Source organism: Antechinus flavipes, chromosome 4 (genome assembly GCF_016432865.1).
Source record: "Antechinus flavipes isolate AdamAnt ecotype Samford, QLD, Australia chromosome 4, AdamAnt_v2, whole genome shotgun sequence".
Taxonomy (NCBI): domain Eukaryota; kingdom Metazoa; phylum Chordata; class Mammalia; order Dasyuromorphia; family Dasyuridae; genus Antechinus; species Antechinus flavipes.
The window spans coordinates 474,866,596-474,882,608 of record NC_067401.1 but is presented as its reverse complement, the minus strand read 5'-3'; the positions used below and the strand labels follow the sequence as shown (position 1 = coordinate 474,882,608).

Sequence of the window (16,013 nt, the reverse complement as noted above, 5' to 3'; positions counted from 1 at the left end):
TTGAGTCATCCTTCACGCTGGGGTGATTGGCCAATTCAGAAAGTCTCAGGTTCCTAAAGCTGACTTGTGTTTAAAGGCAACAAAATTGGTTTGGTTTGGTTTGGTTTAATCCCAGATGAGTTCCCCCACACCTGTGATTTCTCAGGTGTGGACAAAAAAAAGCTGTTATTTAGTCAGCCTGGCAAGACCAAGTAGCCAAGGCCTCTCCCTGGATACCAGGAGGCGGGGCAAGGATTCTACCACTGAACTCAACCAGTGTGAAAATGTCAGGTTGGTTAGACCAAGGCTCTGGGCCTCCCGGACCAGCATGGAGCTAGACACTACCGTGCCCGCTTCCTGGGTATGGGCAGCACCAGGCACCAGACCCAGAGTTGTGACAACAATAATATAATATTATAGCATCCCTGAGTCAGAGAGACACAGGATGGGCTGGATTTGAAGCTCCTGCTCCTGCTCCTGCTCCTGCTCCCTGTGCTTGTAGTATAAATTATAACCCCTTCATTTACAGTCATCCACCAGCTGGGCTCCCACCTACTTTGCCAGTCTTATTTCATATAAGCAGCTAGGTAGAACAGTGGTTAGAGCAGCAAGACCTGAATTCAGATCCAGCCTCAGACACTTACTAGTTGTGTGATGCTGGCGAGCCACCTAACCGATCCTGTTTGCCTCAGTTTCCCCATCTGTAAAATGAGCTGAAGAAGGAGAGGGCAAACCACTCCAATTTCTCTGGCCAGGAAAACACTAAATGAGGTGATGAAGAATTAGACTCAATTAAAATGACTTAATAGCAAACCAGTGGTTAGAGTAATGGGTCTGTAGGTAGGAAGTTCTGAGTTCCAATCTACCTTCAGAGATTTCCCAGCTGTGAAAACCTGGACAAGTCCCATAGCTTCTGTTTGCCTCAGTTCCTCAACTATAAAATTGAGGTTACTAATAGCAACCACTTCTTAGGGTTTTCACGATGAAATATGTGTCAAGTGCCACACAAATGGGCACTATTGTTATTCCATTACCTCCCTTCTTCAGCTCTCCATTCCAGTCAAACCTGGTCTGCCAGAAATGACTATGGGAGCCCCGCCAGTTCCCACCGGGACCTTTGCCCAAGTGCCTGCAATGCTGGTCTTCGAACGTCTTCAGTTCCCCTGAAAGGTGACCCACTGCCCCCTTTCTGCCCCGGACCTCTCCTAATTCCCCCAGTAATTAGTATTCGACTCCCATGCTTTGTATTACCTCACGATTGCCACTATATTGCTACTATATAGTTGTAGCCAGGAGAAATCCCTAGTAGAATGTCAGTTCTATGAGGGCAGAGGCTGTTTGGGTTTGTAGCTGAAACATATTCCTTTTTTCCATCCCCTTGGTCTTTTAAAATCTCTTCCTTCCTTCAAGGACCGCTAGGTGGCGCCATAGTGGATGCAGCGCTGCCCTGGCTCACCTGAGCTCAAATATGGCCTCCGACACACCCACTACTGGAGAGCAGGTCACTTTGCCCTGTCTGCCTCAGTTTCCCGCTCTGTAAAATGAGACGGAGAAGGAAATGGCAAACCCCTGTAGTATCTTTGCCAAGAAAGCTGCAAATGGTCTCACAAAGAGTTGGGCACAACTGAAAAACGACGAAATAATAATGACCACCCTTCCTTCCTCCAAGACTCCACTCAGATGCCCCCAACCTGCAGCGCCCCCTCCAACGCCAGCAGACAGTGAGCATGATCTGCCCTGCTGCCCATTTCTTCTAAGCCTTCATCTCAGGGGTCCTCAAACTTTTTAAATAGGGGGCCAGTTCACTGTCCCTCAGGGCTTGACTATAGTAAAAACAAAAACTTTGTTTTGTGGGCCTTTAAATAAAGAAACTTCATAGCCCTGGGTGAGGGGGATAAATGTCCTCAGCTGCCACATCTGGTCCACAGGCCATAGTTTGAGGACCCCTGATCTAGATCCCCATTTTATATTCAACTCAGTTTTCTTCATATGCAACAGAGGGATGCCATGGAACTTAGTGGAGGGTTCCTGCCTGGCTTTGGAGGTCCTATCAGAAGGAACTACCAGACACCATGATCTCCTGTACTTGGATAGTATCAGGAGGTACAAAAGAAAAGAGAAGGAAACTTTAGGGGAAGAAATAAGAGAAAATATGAAGAAAAAAGTGGAGGGAGAGATTCTGCGAACAAAGTTCCACTAGTTCATGAGCTCCTGGAAAGCAAGGCTTGACTTTGTTTCCTTTTGCATCCCAGTGCTTAACACAGGGTCCGGCACACAGTAGGTGCTTAATAAATGTTTGTTGATTGACTGGTGGTGCTAGATGTGTTTTGCTGAGTAGGAGATGCCAGTCTTTATCTAACATTTGGGGGGATTGAATTCTTTGAAATCCCTTGGGTGCCAAGGGATAATTTACCCACACTGTTCACTGTGTTTTCCTTTTGGGGAAATGGGAAACAGAAAACGATTCTACTACTTTATTTCCTCTTATCACTTACATTATGTTTTTGTTTGAAATAATTTTGCTGTTGGATTTTTAGCTTTTGCGTGGTCTAAATAACAATCATTTGGAAGATCATAGATTTAGAGCTAGAAGAGACTTTAGCAGGAAGAAGGAAAAAAGGAACGAAGGGAAAAAGGAAGGAAGGAAGAAGCATTAAGTACTTACTATGTGCACTGGGCTAAATTTTATTAATTTATTGTTATTATTTTATTTATTAAAATAAGTTTTATTTCTTTTGATCCTTGCAACAACCCCATTATCACTCAATTTTACAGTTGAAAAAACTGAGGCATAAAGTGATTAAATGAATCATCCAATGTCACAAAGCAATTGTCTGAGACAGAATTTGAACGCAGATCTTCCTAACTCCAAATTCAGGGATATAGGCCATAATGTTAAACTCAGATGAAAGAGATCTCTGTGAGTGACATGTTAATTTAAAAAACCCACAAATTAACACTAGGGAATTTTGCAACCAGGGAGTTTGATACCTCTGGTCTACCCTAAACCCAAGAAAAATAGCCAGGACTAGTTTTATCCAAAGCAACGATTGCCAGAGTTTTCAGGAGCCCAGGGATCTATTTTTTAATCAGGATGATTGTCTTTGCCCAAGTGGAGAACAGATCTTTGGCTCTCCAGCTTATGAAAAATGGTGGGCACTTAATAAACTTGAACTACAATGGGTTCTCGTGAGTTCCCTTCAGCTGACCTTCCCTGGTTCTCCCTGTCACCCAATCAGCCTCCTCATGTCAGCATCCAACATCTTGGTCTGACCAGAAGGTTAGGGCTATTTCATTGCCTTAGCCACTAAGCACACGGGAGGCAGTTCTGGCCCTTCTGGAAGGGCTCTATCAGCTATTTTTGATCTTTTTTTTTTCTGAAGCAATTGGGGTTAAGTGACTTGCCCAGGGTCATACAGCCAGGCAATATTAAGTGTCTGAAGCCGGATTTGAACTCAGATCTTCCTGACTTCAAGGCCGGCACTCTATTCCATTTAGCTGCCCCTATTTTTGATCATTCTTGAAGCAGTAAAAGAAAAAAGGAAGTGATAAGGAAGCAGATATTTCAGCATCCCTGGTGGGAATGGGACCTTAGTCTGCCATAGTTTGCCATCTGCAATCAAAACCACCCAAAAGCCAGCTCTGGGGTCTGGCAGCAGCTCGGTCATACTGCCACCTAGTGGTGGCCTGTATGTCATCCATCCCCTGGACAGAACCAAGTTCCAGAAATGGACTTTGGAGACCCAGGGCAATGAGACCCCAGTTAGGGTCACCTGAATGGCAAAGTTTAAACTGGGTGAGTCCAAATCAGGGCTCCCTCGGCCTCCCTTCCTTTAAAGCTGAACATTTGGGAAACATTTAGTCAAAAGACCCGGCGTGCTATAGCCATTGTTGTCACCGATTCTCTTCTGCTTCCCCCCATATTAGAAGGAAAGTGCAAGGAGGAAGGGCACTGGGATTAGCGCGGTGCCAGATGTGGAGGCCTTGGATAGCCGATAGACCCCAGGAGGCTGTGATGGTGCCTTATCATTTGGGGGGAGCCCTCCCCATTTTGTCCTGCCCCCACCCAACTTTCTGCTCCTTCTTCCGTGGCTGAGCACTGAGGATGGAGGTCACACACACTCACCTCTGTAGCTTCATGTTACCCGACTTCCACTGCAGGGTCATTGAAGCCTCCCGTGTGCTTCTGATTGGTCGTTAGGTTCCTCTACCTTTCTCTTTCCTCATCCCACCCGACTCTCTGCAGAGAACTCTGCCTCCTCCATTGCTGGGAAGTCCAGCCCGTCTGTGTGAGTTCCCCCATCCCCTCACACCATACCTCAACATTACCCCCTTTCTCTTCCTCCTTTGCTCCAGTTTCTGTGGAATAAATGGCCCGTCTTGCGCCCACAATCATCCCACTGCTTCCCATGGTTTCTAGAAATGTGATTCTTCCACTACTCCCTTTTACTTCTCACTGTGGATCCCTCTCCATTAGCAGGCCTGTAAACGCCCCTGGGATCCCATCACCCTTAAAAACCAATTAGGGAAGAAAGCCTTCTTTGTCTCCTGCCCTCCCTTCTCTTCACTCTACAGCTCCTTTCTCAGTGACCTGTTTCAACTCAAGATAGTCTGAATAAAAGTGACTAATTCTTATATCTAACCCTAACCCCAATCTTTATATCTAACCCCAAGCTCCAGATCTGCTCTGCCAGCTTCCTCCTGTCTGAGGTGTCCATCATGGCGGGGCTACTGGGCTTTAGGGGAGGGTCTTCTCCCTCAGATGCTCTGCTGCAAAACCTGTGGAGTCTACTCTAGCCTCATGACTGCCCAAATGTGAAACGCGTTCTCAGATTGTCGCCAGCTGCATGCGGTTCTTGGTGATGGGGCACTGTGGGAGTGGGTGTCTTCCAGGCAAGATGCCCAGGCAGTATATCTCCTCTGGAGGCTCTGGGTAATGGCAGGAGCAGCAAGATGTTCACGGCACAAGGGGCCAGATTGGAGATGACAGGGCTCTGGCCGGTGTGCTCTCTACTTGTCCTTCTCTCAACAAGTGCACTTTCAGCTCTGGCTCGAACATCTTCACAACACGAAGGTAGAACAAAGTGCCCAACTCTACCTAGCCAGAACTCAGTCCTTTGAAGCCCAAGAACCATATTCCATCTTCTCGACCTTATTGTCCCTAATCTAGCCGTTCGTATTCTGAAATGCATCATGTGCAGGAAAAACAGCCCCCTGATCACATCATTCTGGAAAGTGAAGTGCAATTGTGGGTAATTTGGTGCCCTTTCTAGGGCTGAGAAAAACTTTTCTAAAGTCCAAAGAACACCAGGCAATACCAGAATGTGTTAAAGTCCACCCAAGAGTTAAATGAAAGTCAGAACGTCAACATTTCTAAGAAAATACCTAGCCCTGCCAGTTTACATCATCTTTTCTACTTTTGTCGTCATGTGGAAAAGAGATTAGATTTGTTCGGTCCAGATGGCAGAGGTAGGAGCAAAGGACAGAAGTTACAAAATTTGGGTTTAATGTCAGGAAAAGCTTCCTGATCACAGAGAGCTGTCCCAGAGGAGAATGAGCGGCCCATGGAGATGATGTGCTCTGCCTTCCTGGAGGTCTCTGAGGACTCCTTGTCAAAAGAGCAGACTCTTGAAGAGGTACGGCCTGGACTAGGTGATTTTTGAGGTTCTTTCTAACTTTTAAGCTACTCTGGGATTCATTATTTATAGTCCTTGATAGGCTGGGCAAAGGTTAGGAGTCAGGAATGTGGTACCTATGGCCTAGTCGGGGGCACCCTCTTCCCACCAACGGGCCCCAGTTCTGGCTCCATGTGAACTAAGTTTAGTCCTAGGGGAGCCCGACTTCTAAAAATGGGAAGCGAGGAACTGAGATTCTTCTTGAACGTCATGGTTCATTACACCCTCAACCCAGAGTAGAATCCTCCTCAAAGTTTGAACAGTCTCACCAAAGTGTCTCATGTTTCAAAGTTTTAAGTATCAACGGCCCAAAAAGCTTTGTGTGAAGCCCTACCTAGGTCCTCGATATACAAAGAAAAATGTAAAGATCTCTGCCCTTTAGAGTTTATATTCTAACTGTGAAGATAACACGTATCTAAATCAGTTTCTACAAGGCAAAGGGAAAGCACTAGCCTTTGGGGGAACCAAGAAAGGCCTCTTGGAGGAAGTGGCCTCTGAGCTGAGTCTTAAGGGAAACTAAAGATTTCATGAGGCAGACAAAAGCAGGAAGAATATCACCCTCCTACAAGGATATAACAAGAGATATAGATTATGATGTTGTATTTTAAGTTTTTATGCATGAGTTTTTGTGTAGTTAGCATTTTTAAGTGAAAAATGAGATTTCATTACTATATTTATTCCTCCAGTGAGGTCACTGATAAGAAGGAAGCTCCTATAGATATCAAAATATTTTGATTTTAGAATTAGAATTAAAAATTAGAAACAAAGGGCAGCTCAGTGGGGCAGTGGATAGAGCACCAGTCCTGAAGTCAGGAGGATCTGAGTTCAAATCTAGCCTCAGATACTTACTACTTCCTAGCTATGTGACCCTGAGCAAGTCACTTGACCCCAATAGCCTCAGCAAACAGAGAGACAGAGAGAGAGAGAGAGAGAGAGAGAGAGAGAGAGAGAGAGAAAGAGAGAGAGAGAGAGAGAGAGAGAAAGAGAGAGAGAAAAAGAGAGAGAGAGAGACAGAGAGAAAGAGAGAGAGAGACAGAGAGAAAGAAAGAGACAGAGACAGAGAGAAAGAGAGAGAGAGAGAGAAAGAGAGACAGAGGGAGAGAGACAGAGAGAGAGACAGAAAGAGAGAGAAAGAGACAGAGAGAGAGAGAGAGAAAGGGAGAGAGAGAGAGAGAGAGACAGAGAGAGAGAGAGAGACAGAGAGAGAGAGAGACAGGGAGAAAGAGAGAGAGAGAGAGAGAGAGAGAGAGAGAGAGAATTAGAAATAAAGTTGATATCTATCAGTCAAGGAATGACTAAAGGAATTGGGATACAAATATGTAATAAAATATTACTGTGGGATAAGATATGACGTGTATTAAGTGTGATAAGGACAAAGAAGCATGGAAAGATCTCTCTGAAATGGTGCAGAATAAAGGGGAGTCAAGAAAACAATATACACAGTAATTACAATAATGTCAATGAAAGAACAACCACACTAAAAGTGAATACTGCAGTATTGAAATCATCTTGTTCTCCTTTGCAGAGGAAGAAGGTCCACGAGTGATAAAATGTTGCACATATTATCGGCTGTTTTTAAAATACTAATCAGTCACCCTGATTTTTCCCTCTTTTTTTGTCTTTAAACAAGATGGCCCTATGGCAGCAATGGGGTGGGGGGGAGGAGAAAGATGCTGAGGAAAACTATAATGATATAAAAAATAAAGAGGCATCAACAAAAACTTGATTTTCAAAGCTCTCCGTCCTGTGCCCTGGGCTGAGGAGTCCATTTAGTAACATTTGGAAAGAACTCTGTACTGGTCAGGAGACAGAATGTAGCCCTCAGCTCCAGGGGGGTGGGTGTGTATAGGGAAAGGGATGAGGAGGCGGCTGACTGGCATAAAGACTGACTTCATACACAGGTGGAGCTGAAGTGACCCTTTCTCCCTACCCCATCCCCCAATTTAAAAATTCAGAAATGAAATCACATGGGCTTATAAACTGAAGAAGAAATCAAAAGACTTACCCGCAGATTCTTTCCTTTATTGTTGGACACTTGGTGGTGTAAAAATTTAAGTAACTAAACAAAAGTGTTTGATTCAAAGGTCTCATATACCATTTGTGGCCAGGAGGAGCTCGGAAGCACAAGTCAGGAGCACAAGCCCACTCTTTACTTGGTGGTCCAGAACTTCCTGGTGGAGCACCCTGTGTCGGCCAAGGACTGGTTTTTGCCCATGCATTTCATGAGTGGTATGTCAACAGTACATCCAAGGAGGATCACAGGGAGTAAGACTTTCTTAGACCATACAAGCTTCTTGAAGGCAAGTACCACCCCCTGCACTTAGCTCTGACTGCATACTCTTGGAGCATAATACACGTTTGCGGCCTTCGTGTTTGAATTGTTTTTAGTTTCCTACCAAGCCTAATTAACAACGGCCCATTACTTACTGACTATGAGTTACTACGGCCACTACGATTATAATTCATCCTTTATGTCTGCCCCAGTGGTCCCGTTCCCTCCTCTCGTCTTGTCTTCTTCTTCCTTCAGTTCTTTGTCGTTTTCCAGTTCAGACTGGTCGGCAAACTCGTCCTCCTCATCATCATACTCCGCCTCTTCCTCTATTGCATATTTCTTCTCTTCTTCATCATCGGCTTCCATCTTTTTCTTGGTCTCTTCTAGGTGTTTTTTCTTTTCCTCTTCTTCAAAGGCTTCCCTCCATATCCTTTCCGGGTCCTGTTTTGAATATGTAATTTCCACATAATTTAGAGGTGACATAAACTCTGGACACCTCTAATTTCCCCTTCCCTCTGTCTCTGACCTTTGAGAAGTGACCCAACTTTTAATCAGGTTCAGGAAGCTTTCACTTTTCCCTCCTCCCCCAGATCAGAATGATCTCCTTAGACCTTGCATAGATCTTGTTTCTCTCTGGTTCTTGTGGTCTATATTGCATTAGAGTTATTGTAAAATTATGTTCTATTGTATTCTATGACTGCATTATTTCCCTTCTCCCCTTCCCCCACTCTACATGCCATAAGGCCAAAAACTATCTTAACTATCTTAAACTCTCCCCATAGTACCTAGCACAATACTTGCACATAGTAGATACTAGAACAAGTGGATTATTTAATAAATCAATGAACGAATGAATGACTCTAGATAATCCTGTAGGAGAAATTTTCACTCCTTGGCTCCATTTTATTTTTATTTGTTGTTTTTATTTTTCAAGAAAAAGCAAAATAGAAAAAGAAAGACAGAAAAGGAAAATAAAACAAAACAAAATATTGTCATGTGTCCATCATTGTCTTATTACTTAACCTCCCCCATCCATGGACCCTTCCCTTATCGTCTTCCCTCACCCTTTCCTTCTCTCTTTATCCCATTCCTGTTCATCTACACACCTTGTTAAACTCCTGTTAAACATTCTTCTGAAACCCACATTATCCTATGACATCCTTTCCTCTCTTTCCCATTAATCTGCCCACCTTGTCCCATTACCATCACTCTACGCATCCTTCTCCACCCCACCTTATCCTTTATTTCTTGCCCTTTAATCTACACACCTTGTCCCATTGCCATAAAGCTACAATTCTTCTACACCCCACCTTATCTTATTCCCTCCCCCTTATTTCTTCAAAGATTTTGGAGGATGCTATACCCTTCATGATATGTGCATATTTATATATTTATATTTAATTTATTTAATCCTATTTTATCCATTCCCAATACCAGTGGATTTTTAGAATTATGAGCCCTCCTACCCCCCTCTAATGCCTTTGTATCAGTTCTTCTGCACCTCATTTATATAATTCCTATTTTTATCTTTTCCTAGATAGTATTGTTTTTCAGAAGTAGATCATACTCAATTCTTCCCCATTCTTTCTTTTGAGCTACCCAATTATTGATGTCAATCTTAAATATATGGTATACATTTCCATGTACAGCACAAAAACGATTTGTCCATGTTGAGTTCCTCGAAATTAATCTTTGATATTAGATCTTACTTGTTAAATTTTCTATTAAATTCGGGTTAGGTCAGGACAAAGTCCTGAAAATCTGCAAGTTCATTGCATGTCCATTTTTTTCTTTTGTTCAATCTTTTGGATATTATATCTTTTATTGTTGCTGTTGATAATTCTACTGTAGCTCCAGCAGGTTTGAATTGGGGCTTCTTGGAAATTTTTCTCTGATCTGGGAGGTTTTGAAATTTGGTAATGATTTTCCAAGAGGATCTCTTTGAGGTGGTGATTGGTGGGTTTTCTCCATTTCTACTTTCCCCTCATGTTCTATCACTCGAGGATAATTTTCTTTGATTATTTCTTGCATTATTGTGTCAAGGTTTTTTTGGTCACAACTTTCAGGTAGTCCAATTATTTTTATATTTTTTCTTCTTGATCCGTTCTCCATATCTGTTATTTTTCTTATGTTTCACATTTTGTTCTATTTTTTCATTCTTTACATTTTGTTTTATTTTACTCGTTTCCCTTTGCCCAATTCTAATTTTCAAATCATTATTTTCTTCTTTAAGATTCTGTATTCTTTTTTAGTTGGTTAACTTTTTTTTCCATAATCTTATTTTTCTGAGATGGTTTTTGTCTTTTAGTTTTCCCTCAGTGTCTTTAACTTGATTTTAAAAGTCTTTTTTGAGTTCTTCTAGAAATTCTTTCTCAGCAGGTAACCATTTAATGTTACTCTTTGGGGTAGAAGAGGCTTTTTTAAGTTTCACTGCCTTGGTTGAAAAGATCCAGTTTTTTCAAACTCTGTATTAACTGTGCATAGTCGGAGTCATTGTCCTCTTCCTGTTCCTTTTTTTTTTCATTCTCTTCTTGTTCCTTTTTTTTTTCATTCTCTTCTTGTTCCTTTTTTTTTTTTTTAAATAAGAACTATTAGTTTAAGTACCTCTAATCGTGATGTGGGAGGGGGAAGGGAAGGATGCCTTGGCTACATTCTAAAGAGTCTGCACAACGATTTTGGAGAGGTTGGGGGAGTTGAAAGAAATCAGCCACAGGTGGCTCCAGGGGACAGTAATCTTTCCTTTGTCATATTTCTTATAAAACTTACTGAAAATTCCTTTTCTATATATTTCTTCTTCCCTTGTAGTCTATTATTATTATTAATCTATTGGTCCTTCCCCTTAGAAGTTCCTTGAGAGAAGAACTTGTATCCCTAGCACTTAACACAATGTATTTTATGTACCAGGCATGAGACAGTTTTTTAAGTGACTTGAATTGAGGTTGATCACAACCTCATAATTGATCACAAATTATCCACCAAGAAAGGAACAGGTACATTCATTCATTGTTGGAGAAATTGTAAACCACTAGAATCTTTTTGGAGGGCAAGTCGGCTTTCTACACACAGTTACAAATAAAAGTTATGGAAAAGTTATAAAAGTAATGACATTTTTGACTCAGTGATTCCTTTGGAGGTAATAGACCTTGAAAATGTAGCCAAAAAAAGCAAAAATAAAAGCAGAACTATTCATAGCAAGCATCCTAAATCATTATTAAAAAAAAATTCCAGAGCACAATAACCAGGAAATCTCCTTACATGCCCAAAGATAGGGAAATGGTTAAATAAATATGGTCAGTTAATGGAACAGAATAATGAAATATAAAAGAATAATAAAATTCAAATAAGAACAACAGATGTGAGGAAAAGGAAGAAGTCCGGAAAGATTTAGTTAAAATGATGCAAAACAAAACCAACAACAATAATGACACACACATAGGAAAGAGAGACAGAGACAGAGACTGAGAAAGAAAGGCAGAGAGAAAGAGAGGGGGGGGGAAGAGAGAGAGGAAGGAAGGAAGGAAGGAAGGACGGAGGGACGGAGGGAGGGAGGGAGGGAGGGAAGGAAGGAAAGAAAGAAGGAGGGAAGGAAGGAGGGAGGGAGGGAAGGAAAGAGGGAAGGAAGGACAGAGGGAGGGAAGGAAGGAAGGAAGGAGGGAAGGAAGGAGGGAAGGAAGGAAGGAAGGAAGGAGGGAAGGAAGGAAGGAAGGAAGGAGGGAAGGAAGGAAGGAAGGAAGGAAGGAAGGAGGGAAGGAAGGAAGGAAGGAAGGAAGGAAGGGGGGAAGGAAGGGGGAAGGAAGGAAAGAAGGAAGGAGGGAAGGAAGGAAGGAGGGAAGGAAGGAAGGAAGGAAGGAAGGAAGGGGGGAAGGAAGGGGGAAGGAAGGAAAGAAGGAAGGAGGGAAGGAAGGAAGGAAGAGGGGAAGGAAGGAAGGGGGGAAGGAAGGGGGGAAGGAAGGAAGGAAGGAAGGAAGGAAGGAAGGAAGGAAGGAGGGAAGGGGGGAAGGAAGGAGGGAAGGAAGGAAAGAAGGAAGGAGGGAAGGAAGGAAGGAAGGAAGGAAAGAAGGAAGGAAGGAAGGAAGGAAGGAGGGAAGGGGGGAAGGAAGGAGGGAAGGAAGGAAAGAAGGAAGGAGGGAAGGAAGGAAGGAAGGAAGGAAGGAAGGAAGGAAGGAAGGAAGGAAAGAAGGAAGGAGGGAAGGAAGGAAGGAAGGAAGGAAGGAAGGAAGGGGGGAAGGAAGGAGGGAAGGAAGGAAGGAAGGAGAGAAGGAAGAAAGGAAGGAAGGGGGAAGGGGAGAAGGAAGGAAGGGGGGAAGGGGGGAAGGAAGGAAGGGGGGAAGGGGGAAGGAAGGAAGAGGGGAAGGAAGGAAGGAAGGAAGGAAGGAAGGGGGAAGGGGGGAAGGAAGGAGGGAAGGAAAGAGGGAAGGAAGGAAGGAGGGAGGGAGGGAGGGAAGGAGGGAAGGAAGGAGGGAGGGAGGGAAGGAGGGAAGGAGGGAGGGAGGGAAGGAGGGAAGGAAGGAGGGAGGGAAGGAGGAAGGAGGGAAGGAAGGAAGGAAGGAAGGAGGGAAGGAAGGAAGGAAGGAAGGAAGGAAGGAGGGAAGGAAGGAAGGAAGGAAGGAAGGAAGGGGGGAAGGAAGGGGGGAAGGAAGGAAAGAAGGAAGGAGGGAAGGAAGGAAGGAGGGAAGGAAGGAAGGAAGGAAGGAAGGAAGGGGGGAAGGAAGGGGGGAAGGAAGGAAAGAAGGAAGGAGGGAAGGAAGGAAGGAAGGAGGGAAGGAAGGAAGGGGGGAAGGAAGGGGGGAAGGAAGGAAGGAAGGAAGGAAGGAAGGAAGGAAGGAAGGAGGGAAGGGGGGAAGGAAGGAGGGAAGGAAGGAAAGAAGGAAGGAGGGAAGGAAGGAAGGAAGGAAGGAAAGAAGGAAGGAAGGAAGGAAGGAAGGAGGGAAGGGGGGAAGGAAGGAGGGAAGGAAGGAAAGAAGGAAGGAGGGAAGGAAGGAAGGAAGGAAGGAAGGAAGGAAGGAAGGAAGGAAGGAAAGAAGGAAGGAGGGAAGGAAGGAAGGAAGGAAGGAAGGAAGGAAGGGGGGAAGGAAGGAGGGAAGGAAGGAAGGAAGGAGAGAAGGAAGAAAGGAAGGAAGGGGGGAAGGGGAGAAGGAAGGAAGGGGGGAAGGGGGGAAGGAAGGAAGGGGGGAAGGGGGAAGGAAGGAAGAGGGGAAGGAAGGAAGGAAGGAAGGAAGGAAGGGGGGAAGGGGGGAAGGAAGGAGGGAAGGAAAGAGGGAAGGAAGGAAGGAGGGAGGGAGGGAGGGAAGGAGGGAAGGAAGGAGGGAGGGAGGGAAGGAGGGAAGGAGGGAGGGAGGGAAGGAGGGAAGGAAGGAGGGAGGGAAGGAGGAAGGAGGGAAGGAAGGAAGGAAGGAAGGAGGGAAGGAAGGAAGGAAGGAAGGAAGGAAGGAGGGAAGGAAGGAAGGAAGGAAGGAAGGAAGGGGGGAAGGAAGGGGGGAAGGAAGGAAAGAAGGAAGGAGGGAAGGAAGGAAGGAGGGAAGGAAGGAAGGAAGGAAGGAAGGAAGGGGGGAAGGAAGGGGGGAAGGAAGGAAAGAAGGAAGGAGGGAAGGAAGGAAGGAAGGAGGGAAGGAAGGAAGGGGGGAAGGAAGGGGGGAAGGAAGGAAGGAAGGAAGGAAGGAAGGAAGGAAGGAAGGAGGGAAGGGGGGAAGGAAGGAGGGAAGGAAGGAAAGAAGGAAGGAGGGAAGGAAGGAAGGAAGGAAGGAAAGAAGGAAGGAAGGAAGGAAGGAAGGAAGGAAGGGGGGAAGGAAGGAGGGAAGGAAGGAAAGAAGGAAGGAGGGAAGGAAGGAAGGAAGGAAGGAAGGAAGGAAGGAAGGAAGGAAGGAAAGAAGGAAGGAGGGAAGGAAGGAAGGAAGGAAGAAAGGAAGGAAGGGGGGAAGGAAGGAGGGAAGGAAGGAAGGAAGGAGAGAAGGAAGAAAGGAAGGAAGGGGGGAAGGGGAGAAGGAAGGAAGGGGGGAAGGGGGGAAGGAAGGAAGGGGGGAAGGGGGAAGGAAGGAAGAGGGGAAGGAAGGAAGGAAGGAAGGAAGGAAGGGGGGAAGGGGGGAAGGAAGGAGGGAAGGAAAGAGGGAAGGAAGGAAGGAGGGAGGGAGGGAGGGAAGGAGGGAAGGAAGGAGGGAAGGAGGGAAGGGGGGAAGGAGGGAGGGAGGGAAGGAGGGAAGGAAGGAGGGAGGGAAGGAGGGAAGGAGGGAGGGAAGGAGGGAGGGAGGGAGGAGGGGAGGGAGGAGGGGAGGGAGGGAGGGGAAAGAAGGAGGGAGGGAAGAGAGGGAGAGAGAGAGAAAGAGAGAAAGAAAGAAAACGAGAAAGGAAGAAAAAGGGGGGAAGAAAGGAAGGAAGGAAGGAAGATAGGAAGGAAAGAAAGATTAGCCGGCACAATAATTATTGAATATGAATGAGTGAACAAACCAAGAATTTTACTGAGGACTTAGGGAGAGTGATGGAAAAATTGTCACAATACTTGTTGGAATTCATTACTTTGCCACTAACTTCCTGACAAAAGACTAGAGACACCAAATGAGATGTGCATTTCGTAGCCAGTGGGAGCATTTGTTTTGCTTGACTCTGCAGAATTGGGGATAAAGACTTTGTTTTTCTCCCCTTCCTCCCCAAGGGTAGGATGGGGAGTGTGAGGGAGGAGTGAGGGGGAGAGAAAAGAAGTCTGTATTAGTTGAAAACAAAATAAATTCATTTGAATTTTTAAAAGAATCGTGTTGAATGTAAATCAATCCTAAGGATATTTAGTTGACCACATTTACTCGATGTCAATAATAATATTATAAAATATAATAAAAAATTAAGTGCCCCTGGGATTACAAGGAAGACTCTACGGGGACGTGGAACCCGTGCCAGTGGAGTTGAGGGTCTCCCTGGCTCTTCTGCAGCTCTCTTTAGCCTCCGTGGCTTCACTGCCAACAATTAGTCACCAAACGAAGAATTCTTTGGTTATGACAAAGAATTCCAGGGCCTGGCAAGTAACTAAATTACAATTGGGTGATGCTGCTGAAAGTAACCGTGGCAGAACGAAGGCTCAGCTTACCTTCCTCACTCCCCACGTCTGATTCCCAACTTTTTCTGCAAATTCCTCGTCATTTGTCAGGAGGAAATTGTCAAATATCGATCCGGATTTTACCTGTGGAAAGAAAAGATGCTCGGAATAATTACCGGGAATGGAGAGAAACGGGTTTGTTTCCTTCCAAAGCCAGACTTTCTAGAACCACGGGAGAGGGCCTTGGGTAGCTGTAACAGCGGCTCGCGTGCGGAGGACACAGCGTGCTGGGCAGCCTCGGCCTCCGCACTCAGGGCCCCGACCAGACGCCCAATTTTGGCTGCCCACATGCTCGGCTCTGTGCCGTGCTGTACCAAACGCCGCCATTTTCTTTCTTCTAATCTTTATCTCTTGGAAGACCTTTTCTTTACGTCTTATCTGAGTTTGTTTGGGGGTCTTCCCTCCCTTCCAGGCTGTAATGGGCTGAGGCTTGAGTTGATGCACTGAGGTCCCAAGCACATGAGGCTAAATAGTAATTGGACCATATTCTATTAATATATAAGCTTGGAGAAAGAATGGCCCCCGCCCACTCTTTGTGCAAGTCCTGATGTGTTGTATAGGAAATGACGATTTTGGTGGGTGGAGGCAGGGGAGTGGAAAAGGAAGGGGAGGAGAGACTTTTGCCATTGCCACGGTTGACTCCACTGTTGGCTCCTCTCGCGTCGCTCTCTCTTAGCTGGCTTCCTGTCGCAACTGCCTATATTTGCTATCGCAATCTTTCTTGCCTATATTTGCTATTGCAATCTTTATTCACCTCTTCACTTCAATAAATATTGAAGATTTTTCCCTTAACCTGAATTCCTGACTCCGGCTGACTTTAAATACGCGGTCATTACACCAGGCCAACAATTTGGCTGCTGCCTCTTCCAGAAAGCCTTTCCTGATGCTCTCCCTGAGCCGTAAGAATGGCCTTCGTTTGGTTCTGGGCCCCAAGTAGGAGGCACACTGCCGATGTCCACAAGGGGGCAGCTGGGATGGTGAGACAGGAGAGGGGCATCCGAGAGGG

General features: G+C 45.3%; 1 protein-coding gene across 1 annotated transcript in view; it reads right to left on the bottom strand.

Annotated features, from left to right (window-relative positions):
• Positions 1–7,666: 7,666 nt before the first annotated feature.
• The window catches only part of LOC127561679 (calreticulin-like), a 34,214-nt gene continuing 25,867 nt past the window's right edge, over positions 7,667–16,013 (bottom strand). Inside the window, exons 8-9 of the mRNA XM_051996859.1 lie at positions 14,999–15,091; positions 7,667–8,367 (exon numbers count right to left, since the gene is read on the bottom strand). Coding sequence (XP_051852819.1) covers positions 8,110–8,367; positions 14,999–15,091 — 351 coding nt within the window. The 3' untranslated portion in view covers positions 7,667–8,109. The remainder of the gene's footprint in view (positions 8,368–14,998; positions 15,092–16,013) is intronic.